This window comes from Colobus angolensis, unplaced genomic scaffold (assembly GCF_000951035.1).
Source record: "Colobus angolensis palliatus isolate OR3802 unplaced genomic scaffold, Cang.pa_1.0 Scaffold386, whole genome shotgun sequence".
NCBI lineage: Eukaryota > Metazoa > Chordata > Mammalia > Primates > Cercopithecidae > Colobus > Colobus angolensis.
In genome coordinates this window covers 1,209,352-1,236,807 of record NW_012117221.1, presented here as the reverse complement: position 1 = coordinate 1,236,807, position 27,456 = coordinate 1,209,352, and the positions used below count along the sequence as shown (strand labels likewise).

The following is a 27,456-nucleotide window of genomic DNA, read 5'->3' as shown; positions in this document are numbered from 1 at the left end:
ACCCTTGGTTTAAATGTGTTCCAGTTCCAAAATTTTAAATAAATAAAAAAACCTCTTTCATCAAGTGTTTTCATTTTCTCTACATTTCCACAAAGGTTTTTGAAGGTGGGAAATGGCTATCCTCCACTGTACTATACAATAGAATATTTTCAACAATTGAAAAGGCATGAGAGCATTCATACTATGTGCCCGGTGACTACTTCAGTTACTAAGCTAGGTACCTAACATAAGAACTAAGAAAAGCACAAGACAGAAGTAACATCACAATAGGACACTGGAATTTGAAGACAATGATCGCAGAAGGCCTCTTTCATCTTCCATGCACAGAGTGCCAAGTCCTGCTGCCTATAATAGCTTTCCCATCTGTTGTCTTCTTTTTGTTCCATTGCTACTACTCAATGTAAGACATTCAATTCCTCTTCCCTAGATTGTTGGAAGAGCTTCCTACCTCGTCTCCCCCTCCCCTTGCCCCTGCCTCTCAGTCTTGTGTCCTTTTTAATTCATCCCAAATCTTGCTGCCAGTCTGGGGTTGCTAAGGACAGCTCTTTCCTGTCCTATAGACTCTTGTGACACCTCATACTTCCAAACTGGTTCCTCATAGGCTTCCCGGATGGGAAGAAACTGTGCACCAGGCCCACAGAGCCACCAGGCTCCAGGTGCCCTTTATCTGGATGTGCCATGAACCCATCAAACCCAGCAGCTTCCAAACTGACTCCAGCTTCTTCTGTCAAAACTATTCCACAGTCTCCGTGCCAAATAACAGCAGCACTGCTACCTAGTCTCTCAAGCCAGAGGCCTGAGAATCACGTCTGACTTGTTCTTTTCTTCCTACTTTCTTACAGCCAAACACTCACTGACAGTAAATAATTCTACTTCAGATATATCTCATCCATCTCCTCACCACCATTTCTATCACCAAGGCCCTCCTCTGCTCTCTGCACAACAGCCTTGTTTTTTATTTTACCTAACACTTCTGTCTTTTTGCTCTAGTCCAGGAGACTGCAAACTGTGGCCAGAGGGCCAAAGACAGCCTGACCCTGTTTCTGTATGGCCAAAGGAGCTAAGAGTGGTTTTACATTTGTAAAGGGTTGTATTTATTTAAAAAAAAAAAAAAAAAAAAAAGAAGAAGGAGGAGGAGGAGAAAAGGAGGAAAAGATGGAGGAAGGAAAGAGAAAAGAGAAAGAAAACAACAAATGTGCGACAAAGACTATATGGTCCACAAAGTCTAAAATAGTTAAAATCTGGCCATTTATACAAAAATTTTGCCAACCCCTGACAGCCTGTGCTCCATCCTGCCCACAGTTACTTGAGTCATAAACCCTTTGTTGGTTTCTTGTGTCTTTAGAAAATAAACACCAAACTCCCCAGCATGGCATATAGTTCCCTTCAGGATGTGTTTGCAACCTTCCTTTCTAGCCTTGTCTTGCGGGCTCTCTCATTCTTTACACATTGTGGCCATAACAACTTCTCACTATTCCCAGGACACTCAACTTCCTCCCACGGCTGCTCATCCGTGTGCCTGCTGTCCCTCTGCCTAGATAGCCTCCTTTTGCTCCTCCAGACTCCTAGAGATCTAGCCGATGTCTGCTTATCATTGTCTTGAGTCCCTACCTCTTTCTGAATAAGTTCCCTGTGTTAAGAAGATCCAAACTCTCTTTTCAACCATATGTTCTAGTGCTCGTTTTCCCTTTAGCACAACCAAATAACACCACCCCAGACCTAAATATCTCCTGCTTTTGTTAAGATTCCCTTCTCCTGGCCGGGCGCGGTGGCTCAAGCCTGTAATCCCAGCACTTTGGGAGGCCGAGACGGGTGGATCACGAGGTCAGGAGATCGAGACCATCCTGGCCTACACGGTGAAACCCCGTCTCTATATAAAAAATACAAAAAACTAGCCAGGCGAGATGGCGGGCGCCTGTAGTACCAGCTACTCGGGAGGCTGAGGCAGGAGAATGGCGTAAACCCGGGAGGCGGAGCTTGCAGTGGGCCGAGATGGCGCCACTGCACTTCAGCCTGGGTGACAGAGCGAGACTCCGTCTCAAAAAAAAAAAAGATTCCCTTCTCCTGAAATGTCTTCGTTTTGAGTTTCTACATATCCAAATATAACCCATTGATTAATGCCAAAGTTAACTGCCCCCTCTTCCATACACTTTCTTTGATCTTTCCATCTCTAAGTTATCCCTCTCTTCTTAAAATTTTCTCAATACTTTTTCTAAACTTCTCTGAAGGCTCTTAACAATTACCACTCAGCTGTATAATTATTTGTGGGAATGTTTCATCAGCTTCATAGATTTTTAGGATCTTTTGAGGGTTAGTTTCTTGTCCAACACCTATCCATGACGCCCCTCCCTGTCAGCACCTACCTTAGAGTCATTTGTATAGTAGGTACCTAATATACACATCTGTGAAACAAAGGCTAATAATTCAAGAGTCTAATATGATTGTTGTAATCTAGTAACAAATACTTGGTATAATATGACACCAATGAAACAGTACACACAGTAATTAATGTTTGAACTTGTTTGAAATAATAACAGCGATGATATTGTTCCATCTGCTTGCATAATAAGATACAATCTGTTCCTGGTTAACACTTAACTAAAAAGATTATGAAACAAAATCCCATGTTTGGTTTTCATCAGATCCATTTTGAAAGTTTCACTTGTTCAGCGTAAAGATCTCAAGTTTCTTCAAGTGACACAATGGGAGGCCAACCAATATTTGTCATAGAGGTGCATGGGCACACACAATGACAGTGTATCCAAATAAACATTTATCTCAGTTAGTTCCTGATTTCTCACAAAATGTACCATCAGAGGAATAGAATAGGTATTTAAAATTTGCATGGACTCCAAAAGCCTGCTCTTGAAATATTACACTTATTTTAAAAAGCACAGTCTGGGGTTAGAATATTATATCTTATCACTATGGACACACTCGTGGGACATAGTTATAAATAAGGAAAGTAATAATTGTTAGTTTGTAGGTACAATAATTATTCTGCAAACATTCAGTAATCTGTGAACAAATCCACACATTGGCCTGCAATCAATACAGAATATGGAACAAAATATTTCTATTTTTATATCTATATGTGATAGGATAAAAATACAAATTATTACCATGGGGATGTTTACAGATGTCCCTATCCCTCTGCCCACCCAATGAGAATGCTGGGATCATTGTTGGTCCAATTTTCTCTCATTTTAATCTTTGCCTGTTCTAGAATCAGAGACTGGAAGAAAGGAGAGAGGATGATGAAAAGTTCTTTGCTGGAAAGGTTAAGTATATCCACATATACACTGATGAGAAAGGAGTTTAGTGGGAGAGAGAGTAAAAACCATGAAATACGGATAGAGAAGGAGTATTCTGTGGTGGTAAATGATGTTTCAGAGCAGGTGATATGTGGAGGAAAGAAAAGCGAATATGAGAAGTTTTGCTTAGTGCAGATATAAATTAGGTCCTATTTATTTATTTATTTATTATTTTTTGAGACAGAGTCTTACTCTGTCACCCAGGCTGAAGTGCAGTGGTGCGACCTTGGCTCACTGCAACCTCTGCCTCCCGGGTTCAAGCAATTCTCCTGCCTCAGCCTCCCACGTAGCTGGGATTACAGGCATATGCCACCATGCCTGGCTAATTTTTTTATTTTTAGTAGAGATGGGGTTTCACCATGTTGACCAGGCTAGTCTCAGACTCCTGACCTCAAGTGATCCACCCTCCTCAGCCTCCCAAAATGCTGAGATTACAGGCATGAGCTACAGCACCCGGCCAAGGTCCCTTTTAATATCCTTCCGGAGAAATAGTTAAAGAACAGAACACCTTCTTAATGGTTTTTTCGTGTGTCATTTTAAGCTGTATTTCTTTAAATGTGACATGGCTCTGGGACTGAACCACATGTGACATGGTTTTATTAGGGTTACATATTTATATTTACATGTTGTACACTATTCTTCCAATATTCCTAGAATATGAGCATAGAATATTTTAAGCATTTTAATATAATTTTATAATAAAATAAACTTAGACATGTTATGTCACAAAATGCATATGTATTTTTTTCCTAGATAAAACATAAGGCTTCAGAGGAACCACAAATCACACTTAAGAGTATGATTCTACATTCCTTTCTGCATTCACTCTTTCCTCCAGTAAGGGTAACAATGGTGAACACTTTGAGAAGCTCTGGCTTAACCCAAAGGCAATATTTAGTCTTCATGGATACATATATAAGAATGTTATCTAGGCCTTTTAGAAAGCCATGCAAGAGGTGTGAATGTTTAAATGTCGTCTTTATGAGTAAGCACTTATATTTTGCTTCAGTTCTCAGCCAATAATATTCAAAAGCATGAACTAGAGTACATATGAACCAGTAGGAAAATAAGACGTTTTCAGTGCAATGTCTTATTTTTGATACACACAATTTTAAAAACTCTTCTACTTCCTATTGCTACCAAAAGTTTATACCAACAGCCTCTCATGCTTATCATCCCTTCATCTCTAACCACAAAGCACAAAGCATACTCTCTAACCTGCCCTGTCTTCCCTCCAGCTTCTCCATGTCAGAGGTACACTACAATTTGTATAATGATGAGGGTCAAAGGGCTGGGTGCCTTTGTTCATCTTATTAAAAAAATGAGGAGGGAGTGCTGTGGAGGGTTGAGGGAGCCCTGAAAGAAATCTTGAAACATTTATGGACATACAGAAAAGCATGTGAAGGAAACCTCTCGAAATTTTCCAGGATGAAGGACCTGGAGAAGGAGGACAAGAAATAGAAGACAATTCAATGGAAGTTTCACTGACAGGCTGGCTGAAATCTGGAAGTATGCTTTTATTAAATTATGTATTTAATTATTGATTTCCAAACCTTATATACTGATGACAATGAGATCGGAGTATATAAAACACTTTTGCTACTCCTTCCAAGAAGCCAGTGAGACAGCTGAGTAATATGCTCTTTTTAAAAATTAGCTTATTTTATTTTATTTTAATATGCTCTTTTTATTAAAAAGAATAAGAACCAATGTTGCTAGCTTCTTCAAAGGGATACAGATGAATGACTGCACGGATACTTTGATTTTGGGCCTCCGCATTTGGTTTTCTTGGTTCTTGCTCCCTAATAATTCTTTCATCAGTAGGGAAATGCCCTGAAGGAGTACAGACATTAAGTGGAGGTTGAGAATTCCAGTCTCTAGGTTCTGAAAACACCCAGGTGCGGAGTGGAGTGTGAGGACTCTGGAGGAGGTGCCCACCTAAAAACCAAGGTGGGAGTTTTCAGCAGAGAAGTGATTGCTCTGCAGGGCCCAGAGAGATGGGTCTGAGGAGCACAGAATGTTTGGTCCTGATTCAAATTTATCCCCCTGGCCCTACACATGACCATGTTGCCAGCTGCCTTCACCTTTGGCAGAGAGAAAGCAACGGTAAGGGCTGTAGGGAGCCTAGAGAAGAGGGAACAAGAGTAACGGACACAAGCAAGGCAGGAAGAGCAATGGACATGAATACATTTGAGCATCAGTCCAAGAGCATATAAAACAAGACTATTCCAGGAGGATGGAAAGTTCAATCATTGATTCAGGCTTTTCCCAGCTCAGTTCCTTTCACTCGCTGTGACTACGGGAGGAGGGACAGGCTGAGAGCCCACATACAAAATATAAGCACCACGTGCTCCGCTGTCATTAGTCAGGGAGATGGGAGGAGGGAGAAAGATAGGATCGGAATTCCTGTCCAGCTCACACCCCATTTTGGGGCTTCATTTTCTCATTTGTACAATGAAAAGTATCCAACTTTGATATTTTATGGTGCTGTGAACCTGCGTGGTTCACAAGTCAGTGATGTGTAAAGTACAGTAGGAAGGAAGCAGATTGTAAGTGTCATCCATGGGGGGTCAGGGTCATCTCAGTAAAAGAAACATCCAGGAGCTGAATTGTACCTGGCATGTGATAGACAAGCAATGCACAAGCTTGACTTGTTAAATGAACATACATATGGGTAGTCTTATCTCTTCGAGCTGAAATTCGAGCAAATGGTTATACATACACATATGTGTTCACATATTCTCTTTGGGCTGGAAATGTAAAAATGGCTATTGTGATGTCAATGACAATAAAAACGAGGAAATTAATTTAGATTGGGTTCTTCCTCTCATCCCAAAGTGCAATCTCTAACTTCAAAAATATAGTTAGATAGAAGAAATAAGTTATAACGTTCAATAGCAGAGTAGGGTGACTAAAGCCAACAATACTTTATCGTCTACTTCAAAATAGCTAGAAGATTTTTGAATGTTCTCAACACAAAGAAATGATAAATGTTTGAGGTGATGGATAACCTCACTACCCTTTTTTGACCATTACACATTGTATGAATGTATCAAAATACCACATGTACCCCATAAATATGTACAATTATTATGTATCAATAAAAAATTGTAACTCCCCCCAAAAAAAACAGTGATCAAAAATGTCTGTGAATCAATTGTTTTTCCAAGACACCTTAGTAGTAACAAAACTAAGTCAGCAAGGTTGTGATGTTGATAGATAATAAAGGAAAGCCAATTTCTTATGTCTGATTTTTCTTCTATTTTTGGTCAAGAAGGAAAGCTTTCAGCCTGTAAAGTGCCGGAAAGAAAGTGGCAGAAAGGGAAGTGAAGCCCAGACGAGCAGAAAATCTTAGAAAATAATAAAGCACTGCAGGGATATAAAGGCTGTCAGTACTTTGGGATCAGGGTCCCGGTTCTCTTGTTGAATGTGTCTCAAGAATCTTGAACACCAGGAAAGCTGCTGGAAGCTGACACTTAAAGGTCTGATTTTCAAAAATGAGAATGAGGGGATGCTAAACTACATAGAAGGAGCTTGACATCATGGCTAGCTACATTCTAAAGTTAATCTTCAAAGAACAGAGATGACCAAGAGCCAGCATGGGCTCATCAAGCAGAAACTATGCAGATTAATCTCATTTTCTTTTTTGTTCAAGGTCTCTGGAAAGAATAGGCAAATTGCATTGAAAAGATCCAGCGTATTTGGATCATCACAAAATCCCTTATAGTCCTGTGGACTACACAGAAACTTGTGCCTTGGGTGTTAAGACAATTAACTTGTTAGTGGTTGCATGATCATACTCCAAAGATGTCGATTTAGGGTTATCAAGGCCCAAGAGATCTCTAATGGTGTGCCACAGGGCTCTGACTTTGGTTCCAACATGCAACATTTTTAGCAGTGAGATGACAAAAAATATTAAAAGATTGTTTTTTCAGATTTGAGGGGGTAGTAAACTGAGAAGCAAAGTAAGGCTATGAGGATACCATAATCATGAGTTACAAAGACCCTAACAATAGAGAAGAGGGTTTTCTACTTTCAAAACTTGTTAAGCCCTAGATTCAAGTGAAATCTGATGCAGAAACACGATATGTAAACACGAGGATGGAGGAACTGCGCGTGTTTGAAATAGGAGGAAATGTCAGAGCCCTGTCAAATCCCATGACATCACTCCCCTCCCCGACTTCCTGCTGTGGTTCCTCAGTGCCTCCATGAAACCCCAAACATTCCTGAGAGACAACTAACAAGAAGATATTTAATAGTCATAGCAAATCTACAAAGGACAGAAAAGTGCATAGCTCATCCTTAGTTTTGTCTTTTGAGATTAAAAAACAAAAGAATTCTGTAGGTCCTTCTATGTATGAGCAGGTGTAGTAGTATATGTATAACTAGGGGAAACAGACTGAACATTTCAGCTGAAAGGATTCAGAAACAACAATGCTATGGATAAAGGGAGCAAGGCTGACGTGGCACACATGAAATGACTTTGAGGCCTTTCAGAACTGAAGCTGAAAGGCCGTGTTGCCAGCAAAGTCAGCTACACGGTCTGCAGCGTGATGCTCTATTTTGGGGGTGAGGAGCCTAGCTCAGGAGGCATTGGGTAGTTCTGAGCATGATACATCAAGTAGACTAGCAACCAAGCGTTCAGATGGGAGGGACGGGGATGCTGGAGAGTGTCTAAAGGCAATCTCATCATCTCAATACCAGCTGGAGAGACTGGGGCTGTGAGCATGAAGGGGATTTAGAGTGAGGATCTGGGAAAAACAGGAAATAACAGTGATTTTCTAACACTTGAAGGGAAATTAGAATTTAGATGTGTTCTGAAAGGCTCCAGGGGGCAGGATAAGGAAAAGTGGGTGGAAGATGAAGGCAGACAAATGATAGTTCCATCAGAGGAAGAATTTCCCAATAGTCAGAACCAACTAGAGATGGAATGGGTAACTTGGAGGAAGATTAAGCTTGGATCACAGAGGTGTGTGACCAGGGTTTGAGGACCTCTTCACAGGGCTGCTATGTCAAGGATTCAATGTTTGGATAAAGGATTGGAATAGATGTCTCCTAATTCTGAAAAGTTATGATTCTAAATAAATTCCCATTTATACAGAGTCCCAAACCTTCCAAACTCCAAACAACCAGGATATTTGTTATACTACTTAGTAACGACAAGTGGCATTTGTCAAAATGTCCCTGAACTTATATAAATTTCCAAAAGGACATTCCTAAAGCAAGATGGACTGTATCTAGGAGAATTCTAGTGAGTACCCTTGGTTGGTAAGCCACACATGCTCTGCGTAGTCACTGTTAACCACAATTGATCATGAATCTGAACATCCCATTCCCTAAACAGCCTGGACAAAGGAGTTCATGGTAACAAATACAATTCCTTCCATAGCTCCACTTATATGTAATCCCACAGCAGATGCATTTACGCAAATTAACTCTTAACTCATCAACAGAAACATATGTAAACTTACTTTTAAAAAGATTCTGATCACATTATACTTTTACAAATGCACTGGCTTTTAAAATCATTACGTTTTGCAGGATCTTCAAAGATAAAGGGAGCTGGGTTGTGGAAATAATGTGCATTCCTACTTACACAGCACTACAATCACATTCTTGTGTTACTCTTGAACTTTAAACTCTTTGACTACCCACACTGCTCAAATTCTTTTTCTCTCTCTTAAAATTATTTCTCATACACTGTCCCTACCCTCCCATGAGCTGATCCATATGTTGGATCATATCCCGTGTCCTTTGAAGCGCAGGAATTTGTGCAGAGGACCCGAGAAGTTGTTTACCCACAGCTATCAGGAATCATCAACACCCAAGTCTCTAATAACCAGAGGGAATGTGTGTGACTCTTAAACACATTTTACCTAAGTTGACCTCAGAAGTGCACCCTGGAGTACTTCAAGAGTTCAGTGTTAAAGTGACTGCCAGTGAGTCCTTTGAAGCATAACTGCAGGCTGCAGTTTCCTGTTTATCCATCCTGTCACTGTCCAGGAAGACATGGAACTGGCTCTGGATTGACCAGATACCACTGACGGTCCCATCCATCTCTAGGACTCTGTGAGTCTATACAATTCAGAGGGGAGGGACTTAGTAATCTGCTAAATTGTTTACCAAGATGCCCAACAGATATTTCAATTAGCCAGTGGACATGACAACTACGTTAATTCTTACTTGACTTTTATTTTATTTTTGTATTAAAATAAGGAGGGATTCTTTGCTTCATAAAATATTCAGGTTGGCCTATATAAAATATTTCCTCTGGCTTAAACATCCATGATTGTTTTAGCTTATAAAATCTGTCATTATGTGATTTATTTTAAACGTACACTTACCTAGAATATGCAAAGCAGAATCTGATACTCATATTTGAATTCACTTATGTTGTAACTAACCATGCAACCTTGGGCAATTCATTTTTCCATTTAACCCCCAGCCCTCAGCACATTTCTGTGTAGATCATAAGCGCTGGTGTAGAGATTTATTGTTTGCATCCTTCCAGTTCTGATTTCTGAGGCACGTCTGCATTAAGCAGGGCAAAGCATGGTTCTCCCTATACTCAACACTCAGAAGCTGGGAGGAAATGTAATTTACTCATAAATGTATTATTTGTAAAATTTCCAATTGTGAGAAACATTAGCAAGAAACATGTGTTCTTTAAATTGCTTCTTTTCCTCCCAAATACACCACAGTGGCTAAGAAATAACTCCAGAAATGGGAAGACTTAGGAACATATGTATTCATAATATACAAATAGCTAAACTGCCAAAGGATTCTGTAAAGATACCATAGGCTTTGAAAATATTTCCCACCCAGCTTCCATCATGGATGGCTCTCTCAATTTGTATAATTCCAATGAGGAAAATGAAAATCCCTGGAGGCAGAATACAGATTAACTTTGAGAATAAACACAGATATAAGGACCACAAACACCAAAGAAAGACTCCCCCGAAGTCGGAGGTGAAATGCCATATGATTTCCTCAGAACTCCTTCCCATTTGGTACTCAGTTACCCATCTGGGGCCGGTGCCTGCCTTGTGTGGCCACTGTGAAGGCTGCGTCTGAGGCTGGGCTGAGGCTGTTCCCCTATGTAAGGATAGCAGGGCACTAATCTCATTAATAAAGCTCAGTGAAATGCAAGCCCCTTGGACCATCCTAGTGTCCAAAGGTCCCCAGGACTTACCAGCCGCTCTGCTGGTCCCGTCCTGCCCAGGTAATGGTTCTGCAGTTCGTGAACAGAGGATTGGCAGGTCGGGAAGCTGGGAGGAAATGTAATTTACTGCATCTGGTAGCAGAGAACAGGGAATACAATTAGTCACAGTGTTGGGAGGCCCAATGGGTTCACTGCCGAGACAGCAGCTTGTCTGCCCTACATAATGGACCGCTGAGGCGGCCACTGAACAGGAGGATCAGGGTAAACAAAGACTAGCATTTGCCCAGTGACTGGTATTCAGCAGAGTAGCTGAGGCAGGAGGGATCCTGGCCAGAGAGCTCAAGCCCCAGGATGGCTCTATGTTTCAGAAGAGTCATCAGAAATCTCTAGATTCTAGGAGGACAATGAGTTCAGGGACAGGGGGAAGATTCAGAGATGGGCTTGTGGGAGCCATTATCAACTTGGTGGGATTGACCAAATAGAAAACATCAAACTAGAAATGTACATTAAACAGTACTGAAAAACAGATCCACTCTCTGAACCGGAAATAAAGCTTTCTGTGTCTGATTATTATGGGGCTCATTCCCTGAACTGGCAATATAGCTTTATGAGCCTGATTCACTCAAAAGACCAACTTTACATGCATTACAACAAATAAACAGACTTCAGAATTGATCTCATGTTTTCAATACTGCAGGCTGATGTTTCAGATATAAAGTCCTGAGATTCTAAATGACAACACCCCTTGAGCCCACCATTAGCCCAGTTGCAGGGAATGTTGCTGTGCAAAAGAAGGAGCTCATCAGCTTTGCTTGGGCAAATACCTCGACAAGCCTCTTTAGGGAGGTGAGACCTGGGGAGCATGGACATTAGCAAGCATGCCAAGGTATCAGAGGAAAGGAGGAAACCCCTGAGGTGAGACAAGACGAATCTGGGTACACCCCAGAGAGAAGTGGGAAAGTGAAAGCAGGAAGATTCCAGAAAGCTGGGCTCCATGAGGTGTGATTCCTTCCTTGCATCACGACCATATCACAAAATCCTGGAACGTCCATCAGTCATCAATGGTTACATCTAACCGCTCACTGTATGTCTCTACTGAATATCCCACAATCACCTCAAACTCAACATGCGCAAAATGGACCTTGTATCTCTGCTCAACTGCTGCTTCTCCTGCCCTCTATCTTGGCTCATGAGCACCACAGTTCACCTGGGATCCTCAGCAGCACCCTTCACTCTTCCCTCTCCTGGTATCCAATCTGTTCCATAGCCTCTGCCTCCTCCGCATTTCTCACCACTGTCCCCTCCTCTGCATTCCCACTCGTACTGTTTCCATTCTAGCAGCTTTCTTTTTCATTTCTTGCTGAAGAGGATTGCAAACAGACACTGGACTAGGCTTAGTTCAGTTCTAGACCAACCAGACCTTTTGCTGACTTGCAAGTGAGTCTGAACAGTCCAGAACGTATTGACATCAGACCATTATGTTCATAGGCAAAGGTAGAGTATATCTAAGAAAATAGATTTTTCGCTGGGCACGGTGGCTCATGCCTGTAATCTCATCACTTTGGAAGGCCACGGCGGGTGGATCACCTGAAGTCAGGAGTTCAAGACCATCCTGGCCAACACAGCAAAACCCTGTCTCTACTAAAAATACAAAAATTAGCTGGGCACGGTGGCACATGCCTGTAGTCCCAGCTACTAGAGGGGCTGAGGCAGGAGGATCACTTGAACCTAGGAGGCGGAGGTTGCAGTGAGCCAAGATTGTGCCACTGCACTCCAGCCTGGGCAACAGAGTAAGACTCCGTCTCAAAAAAAAAAAAAAAAAAAAAGATTTTTCCATATTAGCCATTTGGGGAGAAGGAATGAGAAAGGAAGATTAGGACGGCAGGACTTAGGGTGGAATGAGGCTTAAGTTGCTTTCCATCTCAGATGCCTTGTATGTGTCGGAGCTTGGATCCCGGATAAGGCAGACATGGTTGAAGGCCCCCCCTCACTGCAAGGCTGGGAGATGGCTGGAAAGCAGCCTGCAGGGACCCCCTGAAGATGGTTTTGGATTTGAGTCAGGGGCTGTGAGTGTAGTCACATGTCTGAAGTTGCGCATTATTCTCCATGTTGAACTGCACCTCCATGATTCTCTTTTTTTTTTTTGAGACGGAGTCTCACTGTCACCCAGGCTGGAGTGCAGTGGCGCTATCTCAGCTCACTGCAAGCTCCGCCTTCCTGGTTCATGCCATTCTCCTGCCTCAGCCTCCCGAGTAGCTGGGACTACAGGCACCTGCCACAACGCCCAGCTAAGTTTTTGTATTTTTAGTAGAGACAGGGTTTCACTGTGTTAGCCAGGATGGTCTCGATCTCCTGACCTTGTGATCCGCCTGCCTCAGCCTCCTAAAGTCCTGGGATTACAGGTGTGAGCCACCTCCATGATTCTTAAACTTAGGTCACAGTCTTCTCTTTCCTTTAACTCCCACTGTGGGAGGCTGTGGGAAGGGTCTGTGCCCCAAACCAGCACAAGGCAGAACTAGAAAGAGCAGCAGCTTGAGGTCAGTGGTCCTGAGGGGGTAGGGGCAGGTGGATGACAATTGTCCATGGGAAGACCAAAGCAGTAATCTAGGACTACAGGGACAGTTTAGGAAAGAAGGGATGACCAGAGCAGATCTGTAGAACTTCCAAGATTCACTGATAATTTCCAGCAGTCTGTGGAATGGGATCTTGGTGAATTTGACTTTCTGCATTCAAATAAGATGGAGGCTGGAGCCCAAGTGAGATCTCATGGACTGGTCACATGTGTGTCTGCATACTCAATGTTTTAGCAGGAAAAAAAAAAAAAAAAACTACTTACAGACAAGGAATTTTCCATCTGAAAGAACATGTGATTCCCAGGACTTATGTCTCAGCCTCCTCCAGGAGACAGCTCCCTGCCAAATGGGAGTGGATGATGGAGTTACTTTTGCCAGATGTTTACTGGCTACAATCTTGAAGGCTACGGCACTTGGAGAGTTGGGCTACATGGCTTCTGTTAAGAGATAAGGGAATGGGCTGGGCACAGTAGCTCATACCTGTAATCCCAGCACTTTGGGAGGCCGAGGCAGGCAGACCACTTGAGGTCAGGAGTTTGAGACCAGCACAGCCAACATGGCGAAACCCTGCCTTTGCTGAAATGCAAAAATTAGTCGGGCCTGGTGGTGCGTGCCTGTGGTCCCAGCCACTTGGGAGGCTGAGACAGAATCACTTGAACCCTGGAGGTGGAGGTTGCAGTGAGCTGAGATCACACCACTGCACTCCAGCCTGGGTGACAGAGTAAGATACTGACTCAAAAAAAAAGAGAGAGAGAGACAAGGGAGTGGAGAATGGGGCATCAGAAAGAGGACAGAGCAGCCCCCTCAACATATCATTAAGTACTAAACCCTAAGGTTATATAGACAGGAAGTGTCTGATAGACCAGCACAAAGAGTAACAAACAGGCCTACCAAAATTTCAATGGGAAAAACTTCTTCAGGTGGCCTCAATCAATAAGCTGCCCTCTTCCTGCCACAGTCAGAATAGTCGACCACTATTCTCTCCGCTGCCAGAGAAGGTGGAAAGCAGTCACTATAGAGTAGAAATTAAAGATGAGTGCTGCTTCTTAGCTCTAATCCTGCTGAAATATTTACAGTAGCTATGAAGAATTGAAACAGCTAAAGCCAGAGAAACAAGATTGATGAAAACTCTTCTTAAAATATAACTTAGGCTGGACACTGTGGCTCACGCCTGTAATCCCAGCTACTTGCAGGGCTGAGGCAGGAGAATGGCTTGAACCTGGGAGGTGGAACTTGCAGTGAGCTGAGATTGCGCCACTGCACTCCAGCCTGGGTGACAGGAGTGAAACTCCATCTCAAAACAAACAAACAATCACATAATTTATAGGCAACTGAAGATTGAGGTTTGCGAATAACCGGTATGAAGGTTTTGATGTGGGAAAGGCTCTAAGCTACCACAGACTGGTATGGGATCGGAAGCTAAGAAGATCAATATCATACACCAAGGACTGAGATAGGCCCAGGACAGATATTTTCCTTTGCCTGTTCTGGCCAAGAGTTTTGCATCACCTCAGTGGGTAAAGAGAAGAATTAGCACCAAAGATATACTATATTCAATTTATAGTTGTACAAGACATTATGCCTAAGACAGTGAAAACAACCCACCCAATAGATGAGGGTTCTGCTATATAACAACAATGTGTATTAGCAGGGGAAGAGAGGGAGTGTCAGAATGTATATGACCAGGAGATTCTACTCACGAGTAGAATAAATCGCTCTTGCCAGGCGCGGTGGCTCAAACCTGTAATCCCAGCACTTTGGGAGGCCAAGACGGGCGGATCACGAGGTCAGATCGAGACCATCCTGGCTAACCTGGTGAAACCCCATCTCTACTAAAAAATACAAAAAACTAGCCAGGCGAGGTGGCAGGTGCCTGTAGTCCCAGCTACTCGGGAGGCTGAGGCAGGAGAATGGCATGAACCTGGGAGGCGGAGCTTGCAGTGAGCCGAGATCCGGCCACTGCACTCTAGCCTGGGCGACAGAGCGAGACTCTGTCTCAAAAAAAAAAAAAAAAGAATAAATTGCTCTTGATTGCCCAGGCTATCGTGTAATCAAAAGCCACTGGTAATCCAGCAGTACGGTATCTCTGTTCCCTCTGTTATGCATAGAGGGACACACTTAGGGTACCTGAGATGGGGTCATTACACACACAAACACCAGCAAGTATCTCACAGCACCTCGTAAGTTGGGATGCTTTTGCTGCTTATCTGCAGTGTCTGTATAGTTATATAATCCTAACTGGACCTGGATTCTGTAATCTGCATGCATCAGAAATTAACAGTGTTTCTTAAGTCATCATTGTTCTATAATAATGTCTTGTTTTTTTGTAGCAAGTTGGTTGATTCTAAGAGGGTCTTGGCAACTTGGGGCCTTGGAATTGAAGAATGAGAAGATAAAGAGACATCCCAAAGTTCCTCAGCTGGAATGTGCTTCACCACAGTGTGGCTCTATATACATCAATCACAGTCTGGGATGTATGTGTTCCCACCTTCAAACTTCTTTCTTTGCTAATAGATGTGGTATGATAAAGAGGTCACCCAGGCTTGGTGATAACCACAGATGGCAGGAATTATAATCCAGGGTGACAGGTAAAACCATGGAAACTCTTCCCTGGGCCATTTCCTAAGAAATGAGATCCCTAAGACTTTTGCATCCTCTTAAGCCTGAGCTTACCCATCCTGGAGGATGGAGTCTGCGGGTAACTTTCTCTGCAGGCTCTTTTCAGTTATGACTAGGCTTCTTACCACTTCTACGAACGGCTTAGGTGGATGAGTGAAAATAATGGGAAGCAATGCAGAAGAAAATGAAAGAAGTTTGAGATAAAAATGAGAGAGGTGGTGAGAGTTTATGATGCAGCTGCATTTTTGCTTCTTAACAAGTCATAGAGTATGACAGGTCTCCACGCCCCACACAGACTTCTCAGGAACATGACATACAGGCTCTTTCCCTTTCCTAGTTACCAGAGAGACATCTAGGGAAATTCCTGATTTGAGAAGGGAAGGGAAAAAAGAAGTGAAAGCGTAAAAGGCCAGCATGCATTCTTTGGGTAGGTGTTCATGGGTTAGTGTCCCACACCGCATCCCAGCCCAACATGCACTGTGTTATTGCTAATTGTGTGGCATGTCTCAGGTCTTCCCAGACTCAGGGAAGCCTGCCATCCTCCCCACGCTGTACCCACAATTCCCCACGACCACTTCCTCTATCTGTGCCCTGCCCCGAAAGCCCAGAACAAGTGCCCTGACTTGGTCACACCATAGAGACTTCCTAGAACTATGGTAGGTTCGCTTTTCCTGGAGTCCTTGCTGGCTTGGACATGACTTGGCCCTGCCTACTTGCACTCAGTGCATGAAGTTTAATTTAGTACCTTCCTAAAGATCACCTGGGGAGACAAAATTCAGGTCTCCTGCTAGGGGAAAAAAAATTAAAAATCACAGGTTTTTTTTTTTTGCCAAAGTCAGAACTATCCTTCATGCAAATACTTTTGACTAATCCAGAAAAACTTTTTTTTTTTTTTTTTTTTGAGATGGAATCTCACTCTGTTGCCCAGGCTGGAGTGTAGTGGCACGATCTCCACTCACTGCAAGCTCTGCCTCCTGGGTTCACGCCATTCTCCTGCCTCAGCCTCCCAAGTAGCTGGGACTACAGGCGCCCGCCACCACGCCCGGCTAATTTTTTGTATTTTGAGTAGGGATGGGGTTTCACCGTGTCAGCCAGGATGGTCTTGATCTCCTGACCTCGTGATCCGCCCGCCTCAGCCTCCCTAAGTGCTGGGATTACAGGCATGAGTCACTGCGCCCGGCCTGAAAAACACATTTTTTAACTTTTCCCCAAATATTTCCAAATGACACTGGGAAAACACTGATGCCAATTCTTATCCTGGCTCCTGATCATCTTCCTAGTCTAGAGGCTGATCTTTCTTGTTTGTTTTTAATACAAGACATTGCTATCACCCAGGCTGGAGTGCACTGGTGTGACCATAGCTCACTGCAGCCTTGAACTTCTGGGCTCAAGGGATCCTCCCACATCAGCCTCCCAAAGTGCTGGGATTACAGACCTGAGCCACCACACCCAGCCCTAGAGTGTGACTTTCTCACAGCCAGGTGAGCACATAATATCTGGCCTTTCCAACAAGTCCCTGCATTGTAAAGCAGATCTAGCTGAGGGCCAAATGAAAGCAGGAATCATGGGTTTACAGTTGAGGATAGGGAGCAAGGTGAAGGGTGAGAAATACACAATCTCAAGTTCATCCCCACAGTCCAGGTAAGGAGAGGAGAGGACAGAGGAAAGGTAGGGAAAGGAGAGAAGGCAAAAGACCTGCTCTTGCCACCAGGAAGCCAGGATCCTGCTCCTACCTTCCTATGCTCTGAACCAACCATCCCACAGAGGGAGGGAAGTTTTGCCCAGCCCTATTTCTATGGAAGAAACTACAGTTGTCTGATCAGAGAGAGAGAGAGAGAAAGCAAAGAAAATCCAGAGACTGTAGAAAGGTTTCCCAAACACCAAATGTTTCTCCAAAATTTCCTAAACTTCTCACGTGTGTTTCAACCTGAGGACCTAACCACTAGGACAAATGGGCTCATCCCTACGAGGGACCTGGTCCTGATGTTAGTACTCTTCTTTGCTGGGTACCTTTCAAGAGAGGCCTAAGCAGTGAGCGTTGGGACCTAATGGGAAGGAGAAGAGCCAGGCCAATTTTGTAAGAGGATAAACAGTGAGCCAAGAGACAGTTCCTGAAGAAGAGAGGCAGGGAAGGCTTGGAATGTGGGCCTCCTCAGTGGCCTGCAACCAGTGCTGCTACTTCTTCTGATGCTTTTACAAATCAACACAGTACCTCTTCCTTAAGCCCCTGTTAATGAAACCCCCTAAGCTGAACAGGATAAAAACATTCATCTACAATCGGGGTAGAGAGCACTTACCTCCATCCGTACTGGAGAAACCCTGTAGGAACAAAAACAGGGCAGAGCGTTACTCTACATGTGGGGGTACAAGCCCATCTTTTCCCATCTTTAAAGACTTAACCCATCTTTCTCCCATGCCCAGACCCAGAATTTGACTGTGCTGGGAAAATGCGATGATCTCTTTTCTTCTGGACAATTTGAGTAGAGTTCCAAAATTACCATTCCCAACTTATGCTAAATTTCTCCCAATAGAGATTTATTTCAATGATCTAGCAAATATCCTTGGTCATGTTGGAGAATGATATCAGAAAATCACATCCTAAATTGATTTCATTAGATTGCTTTTCTGTCACTCAGGTACTGCAGAAACAGTTATAAAATGGAGGGAGGTCCTGAGATGTTTGTTCAGAGCTACTGGTTTTACTCTTTGATATACAGCACCATCTGTTTTTATATGCAGTAAAATTTCATGGATTTACACTCTTTGTATTTGGAATTCATGTCCACTTCATAGGGTGTTGCTTCTGGCCTTTTTATAATGAAAGACTCAAAAAGCAAACTATAATTATAGCCACAAAGAGCATGTTTATTCTGCTTCATCAGAATTGGTTTTAGAATTCTAGAGTCCAATAAGAGAAGGCTTTTCAGGCACAAGGTATATCAGGGATCTGGACAGCAGGCAGATGGGGCAATCTAATGACTCTTCCCTATGCCTTGCAGCAGGCCAGATGGTCCCACACCCAAAGATATGCCATGCTCAGCTTCAGGATGGCCCCTGGTCCTCACATATCTGCCTCTCATTTCATAGAGTTCATGGCTCAGATTTCTCATCAATGCCAACTGGCCTGTTTCCCAGTTGGCACCATTTTGCTAGATCTTACTTCCCCATGAACATAACCTCGAGAAATCATGTTTGTTTTTTTCACCTTCTGAAAGTCCTTGAAGGATTTTTCTGTCTCCTTCAGTTTCTCTAGGATGATTTGCTCTTTGGCAGATATCTGGGACTCTTCACTTTCTAGTGTTTGTATTTCTTGCTCCAGCCTGGAAAACACACAAACAAAGGACAAGTTACTTTATTGTCCTGCCATCCACAGGCAAGAGAGCAGTTTCTTCCTGTTGGGCGATTTGTACCTTCCTGGCAGCCTTCGTTTTACATTATGCTGAGGAGCCAGGCCAAGGTTTTTCATTACAGAGCATCCTGTGTTTCCAGCTCTGCCACTGGGTAGATATTGGTCAAGGGAAAGCAACACAGCACTGCCTCCCCTGGTTCACAGCCACCACTGTGCAACATGCTTCGATGTCTCCCTGCCAACCCTATGCATGCGCACCTTTCTTATTTGGAGGGATATTATATTTACATAGCATAGGACATAACATCAAAAGGAAAATAGCTTCATATTCTCCTGGCCAGCTCAGAATAACTGCTCTCTCAGGTTGGCCAAAAGGTAAAGGGCCATTCTTGCTCAAAGGAAGTGTGTTGCCAAGAAATAGCTGGTGGCCAGTACCCTTGGGAGCCTGCTGTCCTCTCTGTCTGTGGCCTGGATTCTACTGCCAAAAAGAGGGGAAATGAAGAAGACAGATGCAATTGCCCCTGCCTTCTGGAACTTTCCTCAATTTTCACAGCCATCCTATGTATTTTATAAAAGGGAAATTTCAGCACTGCCAGGAGACTCTGGAAATATTCCAGAACAGCAGCTGCAGCTATGATTTGGGGAAAGTCTCAACAGCCATATTCTTTCAGTGAAATGATAATAATTACCACCAGTGTTTACTGAGCACTTATTCTGTGCCAGGAACTTAGCTAAGAATTCATGTGGATTATTTTATTCAAACTTCCCAATGACCCTGTGAGTAGGGAATCCCCATTTTACTGATGAGATCAGTAGGGCTTGGCAAGGTGAAGTAACCTAGTAAAACAGGCTTTACTGCTGCAGAGCCCTGAAGCAAGGATTCAAGCCAGGTGCTCTGACTCTAGACCTGCTCCTAACTATTGAGCAACTCTCACCACATGGGTTCTGACGTGTTCCCCACATCCACCACCTTGTTAAACATCGCATATATTGGCATAGGATGGCACTGATATGCAGCAATGTCTTCAAAAATAATGAAGGGATAAATGTTCTCTTGCTAAAACTCTAGACTGCTGTGCCTCTTGAATTATTTGATCTGAATTTATTCATTGGTTCATTCATTCAATCACTAATTCATTCACATTTTCTTTTGTTCTCTTTCCACCGTTTCATGCTAGAAGCTTTGCTGCTGAGTCTGTGTCTGCCTATGAGTCCCCTCCCTTGCCTTCCTCCTTTTCCATCTTTTTTTTTTTTTTTTTTTTTTTGAGATAGGGTCTCACTCTGTTACCCAGGCTGGAGTGTAGTGGAATGATCATAGCTCACTGCAGCCTCTACCTCCTGGGCTCAAGCAATCCTCCCACCTCAGCTTTCCAAGAAGCTGGGACTAAAGGCACACACCACCATGCCCAGATAATTTAAAAATTTTTTTTGTAGAGGTGAGGTCTCACTATGTTGCCCAGGTGGGTCTCAAACTCCTGGGCTCAAGCGATCCTCCTGCCTCAGGCTCCCAAAGTGCTGAGACTGACTACAGGTGTAAGCCACCATGCCTGGCCCTCTTTTTCCATCTTTTAATCTGCTCTTGGGAAATGGCCATTAGACTTAGACGTAAAATAAGGAGTTCAGAGTGCGGTTTTCTGAAAGGTAAGGAACACCAAGATCCAGGCATGAATTTATTTAGTGACATACTGTGCCCCTCAGAGGCCCTTTCTGTTTCCTTCCTGGGTGTCAGAAAAATGACCTCTGAGGGATAAGTCTTTGCAGCAATTACTTTGGATTATGAAGGCAAGCCCTATATCCAAATGAACCCCCTCCCAATGAACACAGCTCTGATATATTTGTCATTTCACTCAGGGTAAAAGTAGAAGTCCTACAGCTTATAAGACCCCATGGTATCTAGCCTCCCAGTACCTATCAACTCCACTCTACCAATGTGCCTATTTCACTTTATGCATTAGTCAAACAGAGCCACTCCTTATTTGCCCACATGTACCCCGTGTCTTTTCCTCCTCTAGGAAACTCAACTCAAACTCCTAACCATTCTTGACATCTCAGCTCAGACGCCACCTGTCATGAGGCGTTCACAGATTTCATTGCCAGGAAGTAACATCACTCCCCTCTGAACATTTCTTAGCATATTATTTTGTTTTATTAGAAGTCTTATCAAGTCTACTATACATTAGAGCAGTGACTCTCAACTGAGGTAATCTTTTCCCTCAGGGGATATTTGGCAATGTCTAGAGATATTTTGGTTGTCCAAAGCTCAAGGGGATGGGACTGGTGTTACCGGGTAGAGGTCAGGGATGCTGGTAAACATCCCACAGTGCATCAGATGGCACCCTACAACAAAGAATTTTCTGCCTCCAAATAGTAATGTAAACTACTAATTTTCCCTACTAGATTATAAATTCCTCAGACGGAGGGCACAAATGCTCAATACACCTACATTGAATGAATTTAAAAAGCTGAGCTAAGTTGCAAAATGGTGTGGCCCAGCCAAGATCAGACTTTCAGAATTTTGGAGACGAGAGTGAATTTTTCAGCAAGCTTTGATTTGAGAGGCTGTGTGTGGGCGAGATGCAAAGAGAATTTACCGAGGGGGGCTGACCAATCTAGAGGTATGAACATAGAGATATAAAACTTCTTTGCCATTCCAGATGTTCAGAAAATCTTCTACACACATCCATGTAAATTATTTTGGGGGGAGTAAGTAAAGCGATATGAGTGTGAAATAGGAACAACACATGAGACAGTCAAATTATCCATAAACTGAATTAATTCAATGAGTAGAGGAGCTCTGGACTAGAGGTTCCCTGTGTAGACTGGATGCTACTACCAACCAGGTGGGCTCTGAGCAGATTTTATTTTATTTTATTTTATTTATTTATTTGAGGTGTGATTACAGGTGTGAGCCACTGCGCCTGGCCTGAGTAAATTCGATTTAAATCTCAAAGAACAGAGTACTTTAGCAGATATTTAGGGTGTGCAGTAGATTATATTATTCTTGGGCCAGTTGCAATGGTTCATACCTGTAATTCCAGCACTTTGGAAGGCCGAGACGGGTGGATACCTGAGGTTAGGAGTTTGGGATCAGCCTCACCAACATAGTGAAAGCCCGTCTCTACTAAAAATACAAAAATTAGTTGGGCATGGTGGTGCACACCAGTAATCCCAACTACTCTGGAGGCTGAGGCAGGAGAATCGCTTGAACCCAGGAGACAGAGGCTGCAGTGAGCCCAGATTGTGCCATTGCACTTCAGCCTGGGCAACAGAGTGAGACTCCATCTCAAAAAAAAAAAAAAAAAAAAAAAGATTACATTATTCTCAAAAATATTCCCTTCCTTCCTCCCTTACTTCCATGGGAAAAGTACATGCTTCCCTAAGCCACTGATGTCAATCTTGACCATGTGATTTGCTCTAGGCTCATGGTGGATGGGATACACTTCCCAGTCCCTTGACACTGGCCACAGCCATGTGACCTGCTTTAGCCAATAGGATGTGAGCAGATAAGACAGAAGCAGAGGCTTGAAAAGTGCTTGCCCAATTGAGCTTGTCCTCTTGCACCCCTTCCATTGCCAAGACAATAACTTATCTGGGCAGCTGCTGCCCTGTCAGCATGGACTGCAGAAAGAACACACACGGAATAGACCTGAGGACAACCCATAGACAGGCACAGTGGGTTTCAGGGCTCTCAGCTATATAGTTCAGATGCACCTGAAATTAGAGCCACTCAGCTAAGCCCAGTCAAATCAGCAAATGCCCAGCCTACTCACAGAAGTGTGGGCAAGAATAAATAACTTTAGGTTTAAGCCACTGAATTTGAGGGTGTGTTATCTAGCATTATTGTGGTAATAAAGAACTGGTACAGGTCAAATGTAAGTGTGTGTACGTTATGTAATATATATATTTATATCCTACTAATATATATCCCAATAATGTATACCCCAATTATATAATACATATACACATATATCTATATGTGTGTTATATGTATTTTTATATATCCCAATAATGCCTAAAGCTAAATGATTAGAAAGAACATAAGGCACCCTCTCCTCCCTTCCCTAATCCTCAATCCTCTGAGAAATCTGGAGGGAAACAGGGCACTCCTTCATAAGGATTTAGACTGAAAAAACAGAAAAATATCAGTGATAGTTGTCTCTGAGTAATGGAATCAAAGGTGATTTCATTTTTAAAAAAATAATTTTCAATATTTTCCCAATTTAAAAAATTCATTTATTACTTATCTAACCAGAACAAAAACAATAAATTCCCTTTTCAAAATACCTCCTGAGGCTTTCTGCTGAGAAGGCAGCATCTCCCAGGCTGTGGCATGAAAGAGGGGCCAGGGCCTCATCTTCCCACATGTCTAGTGAAGGGGAAATGGGGGCACCCCAACATCTATTTAAATTCAAAACCAACATTTATGGAGCTTGTGTGGTTGGACTCTGAGCTACGCACTACAGGGGATTCTAAAACAAACCAGATCGTGTTAAAAATGGCTGACGAAAGCCAAAGATGGCTGTCTCTCAGTAACTCACTTCTTCCAGTGAATCAACCCCAAGTGGTGAAGAATTCTCTGCCACCTGATGCCCACTGGCTGGCCTGTCTCCACAATGTGCCCTGGCCCTATGGGTTTCAAGGCTCTCAGCTATCTAGTTCAGGTGCTAAAGATTTGGGTCATGATACTGTGTAACTGAGAAGGAACAAAGAGAGAGGGAGAGAAAAAAAAAGAAAGAAAGAAACGGAATGAAACCTTTGTGATAACAACAACTGAGTTTCAACCCAAATGGAATGAATGAAGGAAATGGAGAGTTTATGTCAGATCCAATGTAGGTTTTTCTATAAGTTCACATGTGGTCTTGGGCCAGGCTCTGAGGGTGTGGTCAGTCCAGGCTGCTGTCTTTCTCAGGAAAACCTGAGTCCTGGGGCAAAGGAGCTTCCCAAGGAACAGAGTGTCATGGGGTTAACAACAGTCATCCCAACCAGGCTGCAGATGCCACTGTTTTGTAGTTTCATGACTGAAATCTAATGCAGTCTTCTCTGGAAGAGCCAAATAGATATTGCTGTGCTAAAAATAAAGACTGGGCAGGAAGTGTAATTTATACGCAAGGTTAATCGAGGATCCGTAGGCTGTGGCAGGTGCACATAACAGTCTCTAACCTGCTTGCTCAGTTCCTTCTGAGCAAAAAGCAAACCGTAATAAGCCGTAAGGAAAGGTGACACACTGCAGCTGTGTAGGTTTAATTTACGGGAGATGAGGTTGCAATCATGGCCAAATGGTCTTATAAAATCTATCTAACCCCAGTAGATCATCCTCACAAGAAAATATAAAGGACCTCTCGCTCTGGGAAGTGCATCGATCATGTTCTTATTTCAAAGTTTATTTAGACATTCATCCATCCAACTTCATGCAAACACCTTCTCTGTATCAGGCACTGTGCTGAGCACTGGGGATGGAGAAATAAATCAGACACAGTGTCTGCTCATGAGACTTTTTGGTCAAGTAATGCAAACAGTCATGTGAACACATAAATTACAATACAAACCAAAAATAGCAGTAATAGAGGAAAGAACAACATGCCGTAGAATAGTTGGTTCTGCCTGTGAGTGTGTGGTGGGGACGCTGAGTGGTCTTCTCAGTATCAATTCTCCCACTCTTCCAAACTAACTAACAGAATCCTTATTTGGTTGGGGATGGCAATGTGCCCACCTGAAAAAATTATGTATCCTAATTTCCACTGAAGATAAGGCTGGTCACAGGACAGCACTGGTCAAGGAGATGTAAGTAAAAATGATTAGAAGGGACTTCCAGACAACTCCGTAAAAGGGAAAGGAGGGCTGGGTGCGGTGGCTCATGCCTGTAATCTTAGCACTTTGAGAGACTGAGGCTGGAGGATTGCTTGAGCCCAGTGGAACGAGACCAGCCTGAGCAACATGGCAAGACAAGACCCCCATCTCTACAAATAATAAAAAATTAGCTGGGCATGGTGACACATACCCTTAGTTCTAGCTACTCTGGAGGCTAAGGTGGGAAGATCACCTGAGCCTGGGAGTTCAAGACTGCAGTGAGCAACGATCACAGCACTGTACTGCAGTCTGCGTGACAGAGCGAGACCTTGTCTCAAAAAAGAAAAAAAAAGGAAAGGAACATTGGCTTAAGTAACATTTGCCTTTCCCTCCTTCCTGCCAGGTACAGGGACCTGGTGCTAAAGAGATGCATTCATTTCCAATTCCTGCTGTAACAACTACAACAAACTTAGTGGCTGACAACAGTCTCAATTTATTATCTTACATTTCTATATGTCAGTCTGACACGGGGTTTGCCAGGCTAGAATCAAGGTGCTGGCAGCGTTGTGTTCCCTTATGCAGGCTCTAGGGGAGAATGCATTTCCTTGCCTTTTTCAGCTCCCTGATGTCACCAATGGTCCGCGCCTTGTGGCTCCCTTCCTCCATCTTCAAAGCCAGCACTGTTGCATCTTTCTGACCTTCCCTGTAGCCACCCCCACCCCTCCTTCTGATTTCTGACTCCCTCTTCCACTTTTAAAGATCCTGTGGTTATACAAATGCACCCAGATAATCCAGGATACCAATCTCCCTATTTTAAGGTCAGCTGTTTGGAAACCTTAATTCCATCTGTAATTGTAATTCCTCTTTGCCATGGAACCTACCATATTCACAGGTTCTGAGGCTTAGTGTGTGGACATCTCTGGGGGTCCATTATTCTACCTACCACAAGGTATATGATGCTATAGGCAAAGCAGTAATCCTGTGTCCACAGGGGCAATAGTATGTCTGAGTGTGCAGAAAGAGAGACATTGCCTGGGTCCCAGGGGGCACAATGGAAAGACTACATCACTTCTGGAATATCTGGCTCCAGATTGCTTGTTATGGGCTTAAGCCTGTGTTATGATCATAGCTGACTGCAGTTTTCAACTGATATGGGTGGTGAGAAAAGCTTGACAAAGTAGATGATGCTTTAACTGGGCCTTAAAGGATGCATTCACCAGGTGGAAAAGAGGAGAAAATGAGACAGGCAGAGGAGACAGCGTGGGCCAAGGCCCAGCATATCACATGTCCTTCCTGTCACTCAGGAACATGTGGCCTTGGGTGGCTTTTTCAGGTCACAACCTGCTCTGCCCTCCAGCTTCACAGCTCAGCATGGTGCCTTGGATAGGTTCTTGCCATTCCTGTCCCCACTCCCAGTGGCTCACTCATGCTCTCCCTCTGCTCTACATGCCTGGCTCTCAAATACCTGGCCTTCAAGGCTCTGCTGAGAACCTACCTTCCTGCAAGGCCCAAACAAACAGAGGGGAAGACAGAGCATGCTGGCTGCTGGGGACACCGTGCCATTCAATCTCCAGTTCCTGCTTCCCAGATCCTCAGCTACTCCTTTGCCCTTCTTACTTACAAAAGCCAATACATTGGGAGGCCAAAGCTGGTAGATCACTTGAGGTCGGGAATTTGAGACCAGCTCGGCCAATGTGGTGAAACCCCGTCTCTACTAAAAATACAAAAATTAGCTGCGCATGGTGGCAGGCGCCTGTAATCCCAGCTACATGGGAGGCTGAGGTAGGAGAATTGCTGGGAGGCAGAGGTTGCAGTGAGCCGAGATCATGCCATTGCACTCCAGCCTGGGCAACAGTGTGAGATTCCAACTCAAAAAAAAAAAAAAAAGCCAATATATTTTCCCTTCGCCTGGGTATTAGTCAGTTGAATCCAAAGGAGCACAGATAGATACAACTTGGTTTTTAATCGTTTTACTGTCTGGAGAGAGTCTTGCCTGTCAACTCAGGTGGGCTTCATTTTTCCTTCCCCATCAATGATGACAATAATTATTATAATACTAACAATTCTAATATTGTTTTTGCTAGATACATTAATATATGTAACAATAATAATCATAAGAATTAGGATTATTGAGTGCTTACTGTGTGCTTGGAACTGTTATGAGTGTTTTACATACATTGTAATACTTAATCTTCACAATATCCTATGAAGTAAAAAATCTGCAACTCCCATAACACAGATGGATAGATACACAGAAAGAGCACTGACTTGTCCAGGGTTGCAGAAATGATGTGCAGCCAGAATTTGGACGCTGGTGGTCTGGCTGGGGAACCAGTACTCTTTGCCGCTACCCTTGACAACCGCCCATGACCATTTGCCCTTTTATCTTCTTTTCCTCAAGAATGCACATTGCAACACAATATATATTTTTCATGCTCACAGAAGCACAGGTCAGACTGGGAGTAGAAGCCATTGAACTTAATTGCTCTCCAGAAACATGAAGTCCCTGAACTCTCCTCCACCCAACGATTATTTCACACCTGCTTAAACTTCTCCACACATGGGGAGCTCACAACCTGCCATGGCAAGCTAATCTCTCTTAGGACACTTAGGCCCATCCTAATGCCCACTCACAGATTTAAGCAATGTTTC

At 43.3% G+C, this 27,456-nt stretch overlaps 1 protein-coding gene across 5 annotated transcripts in view; it reads right to left on the bottom strand.

Annotated features, from left to right (window-relative positions):
* The window catches only part of PALM2 (paralemmin 2), a 476,431-nt gene that overhangs the window by 9,170 nt on the left and 439,805 nt on the right, over nucleotides 1-27,456 (bottom strand). For 4 of the 5 annotated variants that reach the window (XM_011954585.1, XM_011954586.1, XM_011954587.1 and 1 more), the window contains 3 exons: nucleotides 18,874-18,988; nucleotides 17,966-17,987; nucleotides 10,507-10,608 (listed from right to left, as the gene is read on the bottom strand). In XM_011954585.1, the coding sequence (XP_011809975.1) occupies nucleotides 10,507-10,608; nucleotides 17,966-17,987; nucleotides 18,874-18,988 (239 nt within the window). The remainder of the gene's footprint in view (nucleotides 1-10,506; nucleotides 10,609-17,965; nucleotides 17,988-18,873; nucleotides 18,989-27,456) is intronic. The other variant, XM_011954589.1, reaches the window with a different exon arrangement.